The 16,819-nt window shown below is 46.0% G+C and overlaps 1 protein-coding gene across 1 annotated transcript in view; it reads right to left on the bottom strand.

Moving 5' to 3' along the window:
* EFHC2 (EF-hand domain containing 2) overlaps positions 1-15,988 on the bottom strand; it is an 80,717-nt gene extending 64,729 nt beyond the window's left edge. The window contains exons 1-2 of the mRNA XM_068155296.1: positions 15,908-15,988; positions 4,987-5,175 (exon numbers count right to left, since the gene is read on the bottom strand). Coding sequence (XP_068011397.1) covers positions 4,987-5,175; positions 15,908-15,949 — 231 coding nt within the window. The 5' untranslated portion in view covers positions 15,950-15,988. The remainder of the gene's footprint in view (positions 1-4,986; positions 5,176-15,907) is intronic.
* Positions 15,989-16,819: the final 831 nt, after the last annotated feature.

Consider the following 16,819-nt stretch of genomic DNA (forward strand, 5'->3'; position numbering starts at 1 on the left):
AGTGCATTATTTACCAGGATACTTGCTGTGGTACATATATGCAGGAAGCCGTTAATTCAAGCAGGTTACCATTCTGCCCCTACAATACATTTGGATCAAATCAGTGATGCTTCATGCTTCATTTTTCACCATGGTTCTATTTAATAAATTAAACTACCTTTATTTTTGATTCATGAGAGAAACTGAAGCATTGGAAAAAACAGACAACTTAGCTGTTCCCTGTGTTTCAATGAGCATTTGGCAGACCACAGCTTGAAAATATTTGAAATCTAGTAAGCTGTCCAGGATGCCTATATGACAGCACAGACTGGTTACTCGTCTGTATGCCTTTAGCACCTGCCTTTGAGAGCCTCAAAATACTTTCACGCATACTGACGACAGATTTTAAAACACCCTAACAAATAAACACAACCTCTTCTTCTACACCTGGGGAAAGCAAGCTAGCAGCTTGCTCAGGAGCACAGCGGAACAGCTGCCCTGTGTCCTAGTCAGACTTCTCAATAGGCCACTCTGCTTTTTCTCAGGCAGGTTAGGTGCAAGGTGAGGAAAACTCTTGTTTCTACAAACTGTTTCAAAGGCTAAGATCCCACTGATGCTGAGCATGCATCAAACAGTATGACAGACATATTTTTGGCAGCTGCTGCCCTGCACTGTGACCCATGACCATTACAGAAATAAAATGTAAATTCTAAGCAAATAAGATAACCATTGCCTGTTAACCTGATTGCATTGAATCCTCACACAAAAGAATCTAGACACTGTCAGTTAATGATTTAAGTAGTATGACACACAAGTTTCTGAGCAACCTGCAGACTAAACAGCTGAAAGTAAATTAAAAATCACTCTGCCTACATGTAATTTTTAACTGTTGTTTCACTGTTTCATGCATCAAACACAAAAACACTGGGTAAAAGATCTGGCATACAACAGAGCTGACACAAAACAACTGTGTCATCCTTTAGCACCTATTCTTCCTTCCATTTGTCTAAACATTAGTGTATAGTGCCATTGTTGGTGACCAAGGTATCCTTCCTGGCCTCCAACTACTACTTTGTAAGGACCAACAACTTTGTCAAAATCTCTTGAATACTCCAGGGAACTTAAGAGTTACTATGAAGGAACTATGATGAACATCCTGGGGTTCATCTGACAAGAAGTTGAGCTCTTCCCCAGGCTGAACAACTGCAAGTCACTCAGCCTGTCTTCACAAGAGAGAGGCTCCAGCCCTCTAATGATTTTTGTGGCATTCTTCTAGACCCTTTCCATCAAGCCCATGGCTTTCTTGTGTTGAGGGCACTCCCAACACTGTGTTTTCTTTCACTAAGCATATACCTATGTCCTGGTTTACTCCATTTGAGGAGCTTGTGCAAGTTCTTTTGCACTTAAACTTTGTCTGCTTGATACGCTTATCAACATGCTAGTGTATGACTGAAATGCAGGCAGCAGCCAACTGCAATTTTGCAAATCAAAACAGATGATTCAAGAAAGGTGAGAAGCAGGAAGGAATTGAAAATCAGATGACTTAGTTTTCATTTTAAAGCAAATTTTAAAAATACTTGAAATGCAACACTTCCTAACCCATGTCTCATCAGTAGTACACTGCTGTGTGCAAAGTTCCCATCCCACTCTTTGGAAAGTTAAATGCTACCTATGAAAACCAAGCGTAACAAATATTGAATGCACTCTGGGGCATGCTGTAAAGTTGGCACAAGTTTCCCTGGCACATGAAGTTGTCAAATTATAAACATCATTTCAAGACTAGGATGCCTTGTGTGTGTATCTAATCACAGAAGAAATTAAATTTACACCTGCTTTCTATGAAGCACATGAAACTGCAAAAAATATTTCTCAGCCTGCTTAATAATGATTATTCATGCCTGTCCTATAGTACTGCTGAAAGTTACAGACCAACAAAAAATGGTAAGAAAGCAGACTATATTTGAAAAGCTAAACATCTGCTGAAGCCATTTCTCATGTAGTCCATTCTGCTGTATCACAAACTGCAGCGCTGGAGGACATACCTGCATCCTGGACTAGGAAAGCTAAATAACTTGGATAGTACCCTTTAAAAGCCTGCAATTAATACAAACAAATGAGCCCTCCAGAGGCCAATTCTGAACCTGCAGACTCCTGTCCAGTATTGCCATATGGAGGAATACACTGACTAGAGAAGGAACCTCAAAAGGCCAGCTAGCTGATCTCACCTGCCAAGTTCTTGATGCTCAGTGGCAGGTCCCTGCTGCCACCTGCCTAACCACTTTGTTTTAATAAACTTGTGTCCAAGTCCTGCTAACTTACCTATGGCCCTGAGAAGCCAATGCAGATCTTGTGGGGTCGGAGTGGCTGGAGAGCTCCCAAACACAGAGGGACCTGGGTGTGCTGATCGACAGCCACCTGAATATGAGCCAGCAGTGTGCCCAGGTGGCCAAGAGGGCCAGTGGCATCCTGGCCTGCATTAGGAATAGTGTGGCCAGCAGGAGCAGGGAAGTCATTGTGCCCCTGGACTCTGCATTGGTTAGGCCGCACCTTGAGTCCTGTGTCCAGTTCTGGGCTCCTCAGTTTAAGAAGGACATCGAAATACTTGAACGTGCCCAGAGAAGGGCAACAAGGTTGGGGAGAGGCCTTGAGCACAGCCCTGTGAGGAGAGGCTGAGGGAGCTGGGATTGTTTAGCCTGGAGAAGAGGAGGCTCAGGGGTGACCTCATTGCCCTCTACAACTACCTGAGGGGTGGTTGTGGCCGGGAAGGGGTTGGTCTCTTCTCCCAGGTAAGCAGCACCAGAACAAGGGGACACAGTCTCAAGCTGCGCCAGGGGAGGTTTAGACTCAAGGTGAGAAGGAAGTTCTTCACCAAGCGAGTCATTCGTCATTGGAACGGGTTGCCCAGGGAGGTGGTTGAGTCATCGTCCCTTGAGGCGTTCAAGAGGAGACTGGACGTGGCACTTGGTGCCATGGTCTAGTCATGGGGTCTGTGTTGATAGGTTGGACTCGATGATCCTTGAGGTCCTTTCCAACCTAAGTTATGCTGTGATATTGTGATACTGTGATCTTGATGGAAGAAGAGTGCAGATAAAACAAGTGCAGGACTGTCTGGAGCCTTAACACTTTGGCATGTTATACCAATTCGTACTTGGACACACTGCTGAAAACTATGTAGGCAATACTAAGGATTTCAGAGGCAATGCTAACTGAAATCATGTGTACCTGTTCATGCCTTGTGTTTTCTTGTAGCATTTCAATTTTGCCAAAGAGATGAATGTGCAATTGTACTGCAAGTACAGAATCACAGAATTGTCAGGGTTGGAAGGGACCTCAAAGATCATCCAGTTCCAACTCCCCCACCATGGGCAGGGACACCTCACACTAGATCAGGTTGCTCACAGCCACATCCAGCCTGACCTTAAAAACTTCCAGGGACAGGGCTTCTACCACCTCCCTGGGAAACCTGTTCCAGTGTCTCACCACCCTCAGGGGGAAGAACTTTTTCCTAACATCCAATCTTAATCTACCCACTTCTAGTTTTGCTTTGTTCCCTCTAGTCCTATCACTACCTAACACCCTAAAAAGTCCCTCCCCAGCTTTCCTGCAGGCCCCCTTAAAATACCGGAAGACCACAATAAAGACTTCTCAGAGCCTTCTCTTCTCCAGACTGAACAGCCCCAACTCTCTCAGTCTGTCTCCATAGGAGAGGTGCTCCAGCCCTCTGATCATCCTCATGGCCCTACTCTGGACACGCTTCAGCATATCCAGATCTTTCGTGTAATAGGGGCTCCAGAACTGTACACAGTACTCCAGGTGGGGTCTCATCTGAGTGGTGTAGAGGGAGAGAATCACCTCTCTCAACCTGCTGGCCACACTTCTCTTGATGCAGCCCCAGTTCTGGCTGGCTTTCTGGGCTGCAAGTGCACACTGATGGCTCACATTGAGCTTCTCATCCCCCAATACCCCCAAGTCCTTTTCTTCAGGGCTGTTCTCAAGCCAGTCACTGCCCAGCTTATAGCAGTGCCTGGGATTGCCCTGACCCAGATGTAGGACCTTGTGTTTGGTCTTGTTGAATTTATGAGGCTGGCTTGGGCCCACCTCTAGGGCCTGTCAAGATCCCTCTGGATGGCATCCTTTCTCTCCAGAGTGTCTGCTGCACCACCGAGCTTGGTGTTGTCAGCAAACTGGCTGAGGGTGCATGGCTCTTCTTTTAAAGCAAAAATTATGAGGCTAGCCATTCTTCCCAATATTTAAATACTAAAATGATTTAGTCATGCAACATTTCTGTGATCTGCTGAATGATTTCTTTTTCTGAATCATTTTCCTTCTCCAATGGTAGGCTTTTGTACTTTAGAAATAAAATATTACCACGGCAAATTCAACAGAAATTTAAACATGGAAAGCAATAATAGTAGGCTACAAAATTCCTATCACCACATATTACAGGGGTTTGATAACACTTTCAATTTAAAGGTCTCACTACATTCTTGCAAAATATTTTTTTTTCATAAGTAAATTAAATTCCCCTCTCCATAATGGATACAGTCTACCTCTATTACATATAAAATAGGCCACACAAAATTGAACAGGACTCTGTGCAAGCAAACATGATGGCATAAGTGAATTCCAAGCCTACAGCATTCCAGTGAAGCTAATGGTTCCCCAGCGCCCATGCATGCTTTCTCCTGTAGTGCAGTCTACCTTACACTCTGTCACTGTTCTCACTAAAAAGGAATATGTTAACCACTCCCTTGTTTCTATTATATCCTGTAGGAGATGCACCCCAAAATAGAAATATTTTTATATGTCATGATAGATGTTTATATTAATGGTCCAATATACCAGTATCATGGAAAAATACGTTATCACTCTCTCTGTCCATCTGGAAGGGGTTTTTGCATGCACAAAATAATCTTCTGATACACCTTACCAAATTTCACTTTTGTATCATCTGTCATATTGAAGCAATTCAGTAAAAAAACCATACAGACACAGATTTCTACATACCTGCTTGTCAAAAGCGACCCAGGCAGGAGCATCACTTCCCATTCCTTCAGGAAACACGCTATATTTAGGTTTCAAGTTCTGACCACGTAATGGTTCACCTCCTATTCCAGGCTTATTTTCTCCAACCAGCATAGCAACATTATTGCAGTAACCCCAGTGCTGTGACTTGTGGAACTTTTCCTTCCCTATCTGTCAAAAGGTAGGAAGAGGGAGGAAAAAAAGTGGTTATGTTTCTAAATCTATAAATGTTAGCTATCTAGGGAAGGGAGATTAATCACTTAAAAGTTTCTCTATAATTACTTTATATTTAATGTAGAGTCTAAAAAGCCTGTAACAACTGGAATGCTGCAAGTGAAGTGACATATTTTAGTGGTCAATTTGCCAACCTCACACAAAAATGGAAGCACATTCCAGTAATTTACCCAGTCTGAGAGACAGGATGATAGTGGCTCTTTCCTCCCCACCTTCTTCCCTGCAACAAGGATTGAGGCATGTAGTAGAAAAAAAGTAAGTCACCCAGAACCGCTGCAAAAGGTAGAGGAGAAAAGCCTTTTCTATGGACTGCTGGAGGAGAAATGGAAACCAGTTGAGAAGTACCTGCTCTTATCACTCATGTCAAAGGTCTTATTTACACTTAATCTCCAAGTTTAAAATAAATAGCTCTGAACTAGTGAATACACTTAAATTTTGGGAGGGTAGATCTGGATCAAAAGATAAAATATTCACTCCATCTGGGCTTATTCCAAAAGAAGGTCTCTGTAGTGACTTCTTCATATTATCACTATTTTTTCCTGCAATTAAGAATGGCATGCTTAAGAAACCTGCACAACCAACTGCAAAGACAGCCGTCTTGCCTACTCGCATTTCCTGGCTGGGGCTGCAGCTGGTCTTGAAGTGATGCAGAAAAGCCCCTGACCTCATGTGAATATCAGTCCTGCTTGTGGGAACGTCCCTTCTAATGATCTGCCTGCTTTGTTGGCCAGTTCCCTTGAACACAGTCAAGCCTGTGTGAGCTGCGCTTGGGCAGCAACCACCTAACAACTCAACACACCAACGTCATGCAGGAGGACAGGGAAACAGAAAAAGCCAACAGAAAGCTCCACTAACCCTTTCTCCCATGAGTGGCAATCCTGACTTGTTAGCTCCTCTCGCTCTGCTATTCCTTCCTTGCTCGCAAATCCTCAAAACACTGGCTGGGAAGGCAGAGACAGGCCACTGGGTAACTGCACCCTGGCACTTGGAGTGAGATGGAGACTACCACAGCTGTGCCCTTCCTCAGCCTGGGATGGGTGAACATGAGGGAAGACAAGGTGGAAAGGGGTGGAAATGATACTATGGGTGAGCAGAGAGAAGGCCCTGGGTCTCCAGGTGGGACAGCAAAATTCTTCATAGGCAGCACTGGAGTACCCATGTTGGTAAACAAGCAGAGGGCCAAAACTGCCTCCCCCCACTACCTCTGGGGGACATAACACTTGCATATTTAAACCACTACTCACCCAAAAGGTGTAGCCAATTCTATGTTACTAACATAAATATTTTTAAATGGTACAAATAACCATTTTTTACTATGGCAACATTCAAGTGCTTCAAGATAATGTAACATAGGCTCAGCACAGCAGTCCTGGGAAGGAGTGCAAGCAGTGAGGCAGTAAAACCTGAAAGTAACCAAGTACTTATTTCATTCTGCCAGTATGAAAGAGAGCTAGGAGGCTGAAAAGCAGCTAACCACCCTCATGGCTCATAACTTTCGATGCTCATATGTACAAACTGATGCACACTGAAGGTTACAATCCAAACCACTCACCTGCCTTGCAGTGCTCTAAATCTAATGACACAGGACAGAGAGCTGCCCTTGACACCAACAGCTCAATCACTACTTTAGCTGAACCTTTCCTTAAAATACTTTTGCATTCCACTTTTGCAAGGACAGTAATATGAAGAATAACAAATGACTTGCTATTTTTACCAATTACTATTTTTAATACTACAATAATCAATGGCCATATAGTGCTTAGGTTAACAAAAGCTGGGCAAGCCAGCACCCTTTGAAATAGTCACTGCAAAATGAGATAAGGTTCACATTCTGGGGACAGTAGCAATTGGGAAGGTATGGATGCACTTCCCCAGAGAAGTTCAGTTTCAAAGGTAAGCAATGTTTTGGGAGTGCTTTGAATAGAGGTGAATAAAAGGACATGTGGCAAGCTTCATAGCTTAAAGAATACTACAAAGGGGAAAAGAGAAGTGCACCTAAACTCTATGTTTATAAGTCAAGCACAAGGGTTACTGAATAAAAGAGGAAATCAATGAAAGGCAGTACTTGCTTGTGTAACGACTAGTTAGCTCCCATGCCCCCTGCCATATAGCATTGCTCAAGCCAGCCAGGCAACAAGATTTTTCTGAAAAGCTTTGTGTTTGCAGGAATAATGCCCCAAATAATATATTTCATATGAGTACTTTTTTTCTTTTAGCTGTAATACAAAATATTCTGCTTCAACACACAGTCTAACACTGATTTAGGCATTAGGAGCAGATCTTCCTACCATCATCCTGCCCCTCCATGAAGAAGTGAGCACAGGTACAGGACTCTGGAACAGACGGGCACTGATGGAGTCTGGCAATCATATCTGCACTGGAGATTATTTTCTCCCTCTCCTTTGTGTACTACTGAGCTGCCCTTTCTTCTACCATTTCATTCCTAACAAGTTTGTTCCTTGGAACGGTACAACCTTAGAATCACAGAATGGCTTAAGTTGAAAGGGACCTTAGACATCAACTCTGTACTCTGTACTCTGTACTCTGTACTCTGCACTCTGTACTCTGCATTGGTTAGGCCACACCTCGAGTCCTGTGACCAGTTCTGGGCCCCTCAGTTTAAGAAGGACATCGAGACACTTGAACATGTCCAGAGAAGGGCAACAAGGCTGGGGAGAGGCCTTGAACACAAGCCCTATGAGGAGAGGCTGAGGGAGCTGGGATTGTTTAGCCTGGAGAAGAGGAGGCTCAGGGGTGACCTCATTGCCCTCTACAACTACCTGAAAGGTGGTTGTAGCCAGGAAGGGGTTGGCCTCTTCTCCCAGGCAACCAGCACCAGAACAAGGGGACACAGTCTCAAGCTGCACCAGGGGAGGTTTAGACTCGAGGTGAGGAGGAAGTTCTTCACTGAGTGAGTCATTCGTCATTGGAACGGGTTGCCCAGGGAGGTGGTTGAGTCACCGACCCTGGAGGCGTTCAAGGGGAGATTGGACGTGGCACTTGGTGCCATGGTCTAGTCATGGGGTCTGTGTTGATAGGTTGGACTCGATGATCCTCAAGGTCCTTTCCAACCTTAGTGATACTGTGATACTGTGATACTGTGATCAACTCCAACCTCCCAGTCATGGGGAGGGATGCCTCTCAACTAGGCTGCTCAAGGCTTCATCCAACCTGGTGGTGTTCAAGGCCAGGCTGGATGAGTCCTTGAGCAGGCAAGGCTAGTTCAGAGGGGAAAAGTCAGAACAGAAGGGAGCTTTCTACATTTATCAGTTCAAATGTGGAATCATTACAGCCAAGATGAGTATGAAAACGGAAATCTCTAGGCCAAAACATCTGATGTATCCTGAAGGCGCTGCAGAACACATTTGCTTGGCACAGCAAATATTTATTTTCCCCCTATTACCAAAGCATGAGTTAGGGAGAAAGCATCATCATTAAAGCATCATCATTAAAGCAGTGTGCAGGTGGCAGTTTTCCTGAGAAAAGGAAAGCTTTTCATGCCCTCAAAAGATTCTTCTAGAAGCATTTGCTGTTCATCTGCTTCTGAGCTCTGGTGAGCTACAGTGTGGTGCAGTGTTCATCACAGTAATCCAGCTTTGCTTCTGCTGGAAATTATCCAGACTTTAGGAAGGGAATCGCAATGTCCTTCAAAATTTGATAGCAAAAATAAACAGCCAACAGCTGCAATTCCATTAAGAATCTTTTATGACATTCTTGTAACTTTTAGGGGGTTGACAGAAAGACTATTTTAGGTTCCTAATCCCAGAATTACTTATAAGCCCCTTCTCCATGAAAATCACCTAAATCCATAAGCAAAATAATCTCTTCTAGAAGTCTGTATAGTCATTACTTAAGGGGAAGGAAAACAAACAAACAAACAAAAAGCCCACCAAAAAAACCCAACCAAACACCACCAAAATAAACAACTATAAAAAAGTGTAAGACAAAGAGAGATTATAACTGAAGATCACAAAAGAGAAAAATGACATTTGGGAAGGCTCAGCTAATGAACTCAGACCACATCCAGCCTAAAATAGCGACAGAACATCATGTTACCTCCATAAGTAATACTAAATGACTTCTAAAAGAAATCTGTGAGAGTGCAGGGAAAGAATTGTGTCTGCTGTGCTAATGCAGCTAAACTGAGCAGGCTGTAGATCTGCTGAACAAAGCTGGCCATTTTCTGTGTGGTGAGCCTGAAATAAATATTGAGGATACATTCAATAGCAACTAATGCAAAGGTCAGGATTCTATGATTGCAGCCACTGCCTTTGCAAACTCAGCCACTGCAGACCTTGGGGAACACTGCCTCTTGCTCTCTTCATCTTGCTCTTTGATACAGTCACAGCAAACTCATCAGGGAGCTGCACATTTCATCTGAACCAAACACAACTGGAAATCTCTCACCATAGCAGCTGAAGCAATGAGGGAGTCCTGGGACACAGACTGTCTCAGGAGCTATGTGTTTTTAACCAAGTCCTATAGGGAGTCATGGCAGAAGCTGCTAGTAGCAGTCTGGTTCTCTTGCTTGTATCCATTTTTAATTCCCACCTTGAGAACAACTGCTGCACTGTGGAGGTCCTGCTCAAGTCTTGTATCAGGATGAACTGTGGTGTCTCTGAACTACTCTAGTCTCCTGGTTGCTTCAGCTAAGCAATGGAAATACATGCAAATGCTACACACTGTGGCAGTCAAATTCAGGTGACCAGTTTTCAACTCTTTCATCATCTCTGCTTGCTGCAGAGGTTTCAGAATGTTCATAGGTTATGTGGTACTGTAAAAGGAAGATTACTTTAAGACATTGTTCCCAGCAATTCTGGTTCTCCTCTAACACACCTCAGATTGAGGTATATCAACACTAACAGCCTAGATCAGTAACAAAAGACATGGACCTGTCGGAAGGCCACAGAAATTTTCATAGAATCATAGAATCAATAACGTTGGAAAAGACCTCAAAGATCATCAAGTCCAACCTGTCACCCAACACCTCATGACTATAAAACCATGGCACCAAGTGCCACGTCCAATCCCCTCTCAAACACCTCCAGGGATGGAGCATGGAACACTCCAGGGATATGGAACACTACTCAGACATGGACAGGCTGATAGGGTTGCAGTTGTTCAGCCTGGAGAACAGAAGGTTCCAGGGAGAACCTACTGTGCCCTTTTAATACAGTAAGGGAGCTTATAAGAAAGATGGGGACATACTTTTTAATAGGGTCTGTAGCAACAGGACAAGGGATAATGGTTTTAAACTGAAAGAGCGTGGATTTAGACTGAATATAACAAAGACCTTTTTTACAGGGAAGGTGGGAAACACTGGAACAGGTTTTCCAGAGAGGTGACAGAAGCTCCATCCCTAGAAACATTCAAGGTCAGGTTGGATGGGGCTCTAAGCATCTAGGTGAAGATGTCCCTGCACACTGCAGGGGAGAGGGACCAAATGACCTTTAAAGGTCCCTTCCAACCTAAACCACTCCATGATACTGTAATTCTATTAGCTTTCTCTTACAGCCTGAGCTGGCACAGCCTGAGGGAAGACAACAGATGAAGGCCCCAAAATGCAGCCCTGACAGGCAGATACAGGAAAATATGGGTTTGGGGATTGTGAACAGAGATCTGTGGGAGTGGAGCTGAGTGGTTGGAGGTAGTGAAAAGGGTTGAGGAAAGAAGTCAGGGTAGAAGAAGGGAAGACACAGCAGAAAGTTTTACTTAAAGGTTGGTAAGAGCTCTGTCAAGAAAAACTGATGTCCGGGTTTGGTGCCAGAGCAGCAGAACATAGTCAAGCTGGGAAACACAGAGACAGCAGCAGTAGCACAGTTGAGGGCAATTGCAAACTCCAGCATGAAGGTGTGGAATTTCTGCTGCCCCACTAAATTTTGGGAATGACAAGGAATGCCATGCATGTTGTTGCACAGAAAAGGATTTCAAACCTCAGGCAAGAAAATACACTGGTCAGCCAGCAACTAGTAAGTCTGACCCATGCAAATAGGTGTTCCTCTCCATGAACAAGGCAAGAATATCAATCTGGTTTCAGAAGGACTAGTTGACTTCGAGAAGAGAAGGTAGACTAGAAACACTAGCAAGGGAAGCAACGATGCTGTTGCATTGTAACCAGTGCCATCCCTAACAAAGTCCAGACTAGGAGTGCACAATCTTTTTCTCGAGTAACAGAGCAAACCTATTACATGCAACATTTCCACCACATGAAGGATTAAACATAGTTATCAAGATCTGTGACCTTATGTCCTCACAAACAAGTGACACATATAAAATTTGTATGGCCAAAACTGAAAATCTCATTGTTGCACAACTTTTATATTGGTTGAATTCTGCAGGAAGAAGCCACACTACCTAGGTTTCCCCATGGCTCTCAAACATTGGCTTCTGGGGAAGGAATTCCTCTTTACAAGGGTATGCAAGAGTAGCAGAATTTTCAAAGCTGTAACCTAATGTGGTGGGTTGACATTTCCCCCCAGCATTAAGTTACTGCTTGTGAAAATAAAGAAATTAATATAAACTCCTTAATGTAAGGTGCGAGAATATCCTACCACTGCAGAGGGGCAGGCAAAGGCACTGCTCTAAGGCTGTTGGGACAGAGCAGCATCAGCCCTCCCAGCACAGTCTCTAGCCTCCCTGAAGGGAAAAGGTCTGACTTCTGCTCATGAGCCAGCCCCCTGAAGGAAAAGGCCATGCAACTGGGCAGGATATAGACTAATCTGTGCTCCAAACACCATCTTGCTCTATCATTAGGTCTCCTGATCACCCACATGCCAACATGGCAGACACTGTTTGTAGGCTTCTGTTCAAGCAACAGCAGTTTTAAAGGAGGGGAAGGAGGCTTATGTGATGGTTGGACACAAACCACTATAATTTTGATTTTAAAGAGATTTGAAAAAATAGGAGCAGTTCCTTTTACTGTCTTTGCAGAAAGTAAGTATTTTATGCTCCTGACACCTTCTGCTAGCTGTCATTCTTCTCTAGCCCATCAAACCACACATCAAACATATCACTGCTTGTGCTATGCCTGTCCCTTCCATCCCTGCACTTCATTTAATGCAAAGGAAACATTACCTTACTTTACTGTAGGAATCACTCTGTTTTAAAAGTGCTATCAGCTCTGTTTCCCTCCAGTCGCATTAGCTGCGATGCACAAACAGCAAGATTCCATCCCAGCTACCCAGCACAGCAGCGCCACTCTGGCTGATGTTGCTAAACCCCAATCGGTTACAGTTACTGATCCCACCAGTCAGTTCCATTTGCGGGGGGTGGGGTGTGAAGAGTGAAAAACAGCCAGCGGCTGCTGCCTTTTGCACAGCCAGCACCACGGACGGCTGTGAACAGCCCTGACTCGCTGCCCTTGCTCCCAGATGGGAAGCATTTCTGTTCCTGGCTGCAGAGGAAGTAAGCATCCCTGGTAGTGAGCCAGAATAATAACAATAATGGAGGGGTAATATAAGGGACAGAGGCCCCCAGATCCAGAGATCTAATTGCTGTGAGAACATTTCTTCCCATTTGCCAGCACACCCCCTGCTGCCCTGAAGTTGGACTCCATGTCCCTAACTACCTTCAAGCTCTGATTTTCTGGAGTTAGACCAACTGACTTCATAAAAACTTGCATGGTAGACAAAACACCTACATACTCCTGTTCTACTGCCTTTCATGGGTCTAGATAGGAGTAAAGTGAAAGCATTAGATGCAGAGAAGATTGTAGCAGTAGTGTGAAAAGTGGTAAGAGTGGAATTAATATCCATAATTATAAACCAAGGGCTGCCTGGAATGGTGACTCCCTGTCACCTGCTCATTGTTCAGGGGGTGTTTTGCCACTGTTGTTTCTGTGCAGCAAGAGGCAGTGATGTCAATGCTTACAGTACTATCAGGTGAAAATTCTTTATTTTCAATTTATCTACAGAAATGGTTCTTTTTTTCATTTAAATACAATCTTTATAGCCTCTCATTTGTGGAACCATACAAAAATAAGATTAAATATAACAGTCCACACCAAGTGGAGATCGAAATTGCTTGTCAAGAAAGTCAAGTTACCAGTATTAACATCACTATCTCAAGGACTGTCAAAAAGAAAAATGTGGAACCCTAACAAGAGTTTAAGCACAGATTTACAATGCTGCTTTGTGGCACTTGTGACTTGATTTTCCCAGCTTTAGTTCTCATAACACATATAGGCACTATATGTACTCCAGCATGGAGTGTTCAGCACTCTCTATATATGGGTAAAGGGTATAAACTACAGCACGGGAGGTTCCACCTCAACATGAGGAGGAACTTCTTCACTGTGAGGGTCACAGAGCACTGGAACAGGCTCCCCAGAGAGGTTGTGGAGTTTCCTTCTCCAGAGACTTTCAAGACCCATCTGGATGTGTTCCTGTGAAACCTGTGCTAGATTCTATGGTCCTGCTGTCGTGGTTTGGGCTGGGTGCCCTCTGCTACAGGGGTGTTTCCTGTGTCCAGAAGTCCAGCCCAGTGGGTGGACACAGGAAATTAGGTTACTTCCTACCATGATCCCTTGCACCACTCTAAGTTTCACGGCGGGGTCTGGCACTTCCTCTTTCCTTCCTCCTCGCCACCCGGTAACTGGGGGAGAGATCTCCCGGCCATGGGCCTGGTTAGGCCCAAGGCCACAGGGGGATGGGCAGTCTCAGACCTGGCCAGCTGAGACTAGCCTAGCGGGGGGGGGGGGGGGGGAAGGAGGAGCCCTGGGGGTTTTGGGTGCACCCTCAGGTGGGGATGGGATGTCTCTCTGGGTCTGTTTTGGGGTTTCCTCTTGTCACTGTGTTTCTAATTCTCTGCACACACTCACTGTTCTCTGTTTAAACTTTCCATCACTTTTGCAATCTGTTTGTCTGAGTCGTCATTTCTGCGCGTGGTGGGGAGGGGGTTTGCCCCAACCCATTACACCTGCTCTGGCAGGGGGGTTGGACTTGATGATCTTCAGAGGTCCCTTCCAACCCTTAACATCTTGTGATGCTGTGCAACTCTTCCCAAGCAAGTGAAGCCAAATACTGTACCTTTTCTCTGAAAGAGGAGGCACCATGTCTGTCACAAAGCCTCCTCTGAGCTGCTGTGGAGCTCTGGAGACAGCTCACTCCATCAGACTCCAAACCAAATAATCCCTACCAATTAAGTTGCACTGAAATTTGCAGAACAATAAAGTTATGGATAACATTGAGGAGAGCTATTTTGCTTCCCCCCTGGCAGATACCAATAGCCCACACTTGTTACAATGATGCTGATATAGCTACTCAGCAGCTATCTGAAGTGTTACATACACAACCCTTTATAATATACATTTTAATTCAGCAAGAGACTAAGCATTCACCACCAGTCTTTGTTTTTCTATACAAATGGCACCCAGCCTGTTGTTTTTAGGGGAAAAAATTGTCTGAAAGATCCTTGCAAGCTGGGCTTCTCCTGCAAGAGGTCCTGTGTGTGCACATACATGTGCAGTGTTGACACATCAAGGCTGAGGAGTCCACCTATTTCTATGCAACTTCATGCTCCCCGTGTCAGCACCTGGATAGCTACAATTGTGTTTATCTGTCTTGGTGTTGTTTTATAGAGCTGCTAGAGGTTTTACAGTGGGCTACACTTAATGCAAACATTCACAGCTCATAAAGTAGGCTCCAGACATGCTAACAGCATGTAGAAGTCTCATATCTGAGGGTACTGCCACTCATGGTACTATTGACATTAATACAGGTGTCTTGACAAATCATTTGCAAATTGTCCCTGGACCATACTATGACCTTCTATACACTTCCTTAGAAGGTAGACTGGACTTAGGAGCTAGCAAAGAACCTGAGCAGACACAATGCAGAAACAAGGGCTCCTACAGCCACATGTTCATAGTGTGAGAGCAACAAATTCCCTTTCAGGTATTTTAACATTATTAAGAAATTAACACTGCTTCATCTGCCTGCTAAAGGCACCAGCTACAGTGCCATGCCCACATCCCTCCCTAGCTCTCACACCTCTCCACAGTACAGACTGTATTCAGCAAATTTCCAGCTATCCTTGAGGAGCGTGTATGCAGGAGTGATGGCAGCCTTCTCTTTTGTTCGCTGCTGTAGCTCACGATAAAAATACCATCTTACAAATGCACAGACTGCCATCAGTATTTAACAGTACTGGCAGCTCTGAAAACACCACACTGGCATCCCTAGCATCTCCCGCATCACCAGCCCAGCCCCCCGCCTCTGCAATGGGCCTTTGGTTTATTTAGAGGGGTACCTGCCTCTTCTCGTTTAGCTTCGTCAGAGACGCAACAAGACCTCATCCTGCCCCACAGTAACTCTTAGATCCCTCATCCCCAGCACAGCTGCAATGGACTTCCACTCCCAAGGCAAAACCGGAGGAAGTCTGTGCGCCTAACAGCATTCGGCCTTCCACCTGCCGGGTAAGAAGGACGGGAGAAGCCTTCGGCGCTCCTCTCCGCCGCCGGGGCCGACTCCGCAGGGGATACCTGCGCCTCGGCCCCTCCTGCCGGCCCCACCGACAGCCAAAGCGCCATCTTGTTCCGCCCTCGTCACCTCTCAGGCCTGGCCTGAGGTGGGCGGCCAGCCCAACGGACACCGACGACGGCGCCGTCCCCACGGCAGCCCCGACACCGAGGCGGGGGAGAGGAAGGGGCGCCTCCTCCGCTGTCACTCACGTTCCGGTGGCAGAAGGCCCCGGGCAGCAGCGGCAGCGCCATAGCCACCCCGGCCAGCCGGCAGCTCCGCGCCGCAGGGGGCGCCGTTGCCTGGAGACCGGCCGATGACGTCACGGAGGGGTGGGGTCTGTGTGTGAATAGCGGCGCTGCGACACGAAGCCCAGTGGGGGCGCTCCTGGGCTCCAGCCTGCCCCGCGCCTCCTGTCAGCGCCTGGCCGCCGCTGGGGAGGCAGAGCCCGGGCCTTAGAGGCTGCCTTCGACCGGCACCCTCGGGCCCCGTACGTTCTCTCGGTGTGGTAGCCCGCCCAGGCGGTACAGGAGGGAGGCAGAGCCCGGCAAGGCCCTGGCCTTCGTCCTTTGGAGCCTCGGCCCCGCAGCGCGCGGGCCGTGTGGCGGTGATGGGCTGGAACGCAGGGAGGAGAGTCAGGGTGCGCTGCCTTTGGCATCGAAGCGGGACGGAAGTAGAACTGAAACGCGAACCCCTTTATTTAAAGAATTCTTTGTCGACTTCTTCGTAAATCTCTCAAAATTAAGCTCAGGCCCAGAGCTCTGCACAGTCCTCTTCCCCCCACCCCCCCCCGCGCTGGGTGCAGTAACCTTTGTCTGAATATCGTCCCCCCCCACCCCGTCCCTCAAAATAACTCCGGAACCAGGGTCATGGGCAGGGCAAATCCCCCCGCACCGGCCGTCTTCTGCACACGAATTAATGTTTCATGTTTTCATTTATGTGACTTTTAGACGGCACGTTTTACTATGGGGCCCGGGCGGGCTTGGGGGAAGGGGGGTGGGGGTGGGGGTGGGATGCTTTTACATCTTTTTGTTTGTCTGTTTAGTTGGTTGGGTTGTTTTTGGGTTTTTTTTCCATTTTAGTCCTCCACTGGGATGGTGAAACTAGGTCAGTGGGTTTCCACT

This window comes from Melanerpes formicivorus, unplaced genomic scaffold (assembly GCF_026170545.1).
Source record: "Melanerpes formicivorus ecotype bairdi unplaced genomic scaffold, bMelFor1.0.p_v2 SCAF_30, whole genome shotgun sequence".
Classification (NCBI taxonomy): Eukaryota; Metazoa; Chordata; class Aves; order Piciformes; family Picidae; genus Melanerpes; species Melanerpes formicivorus.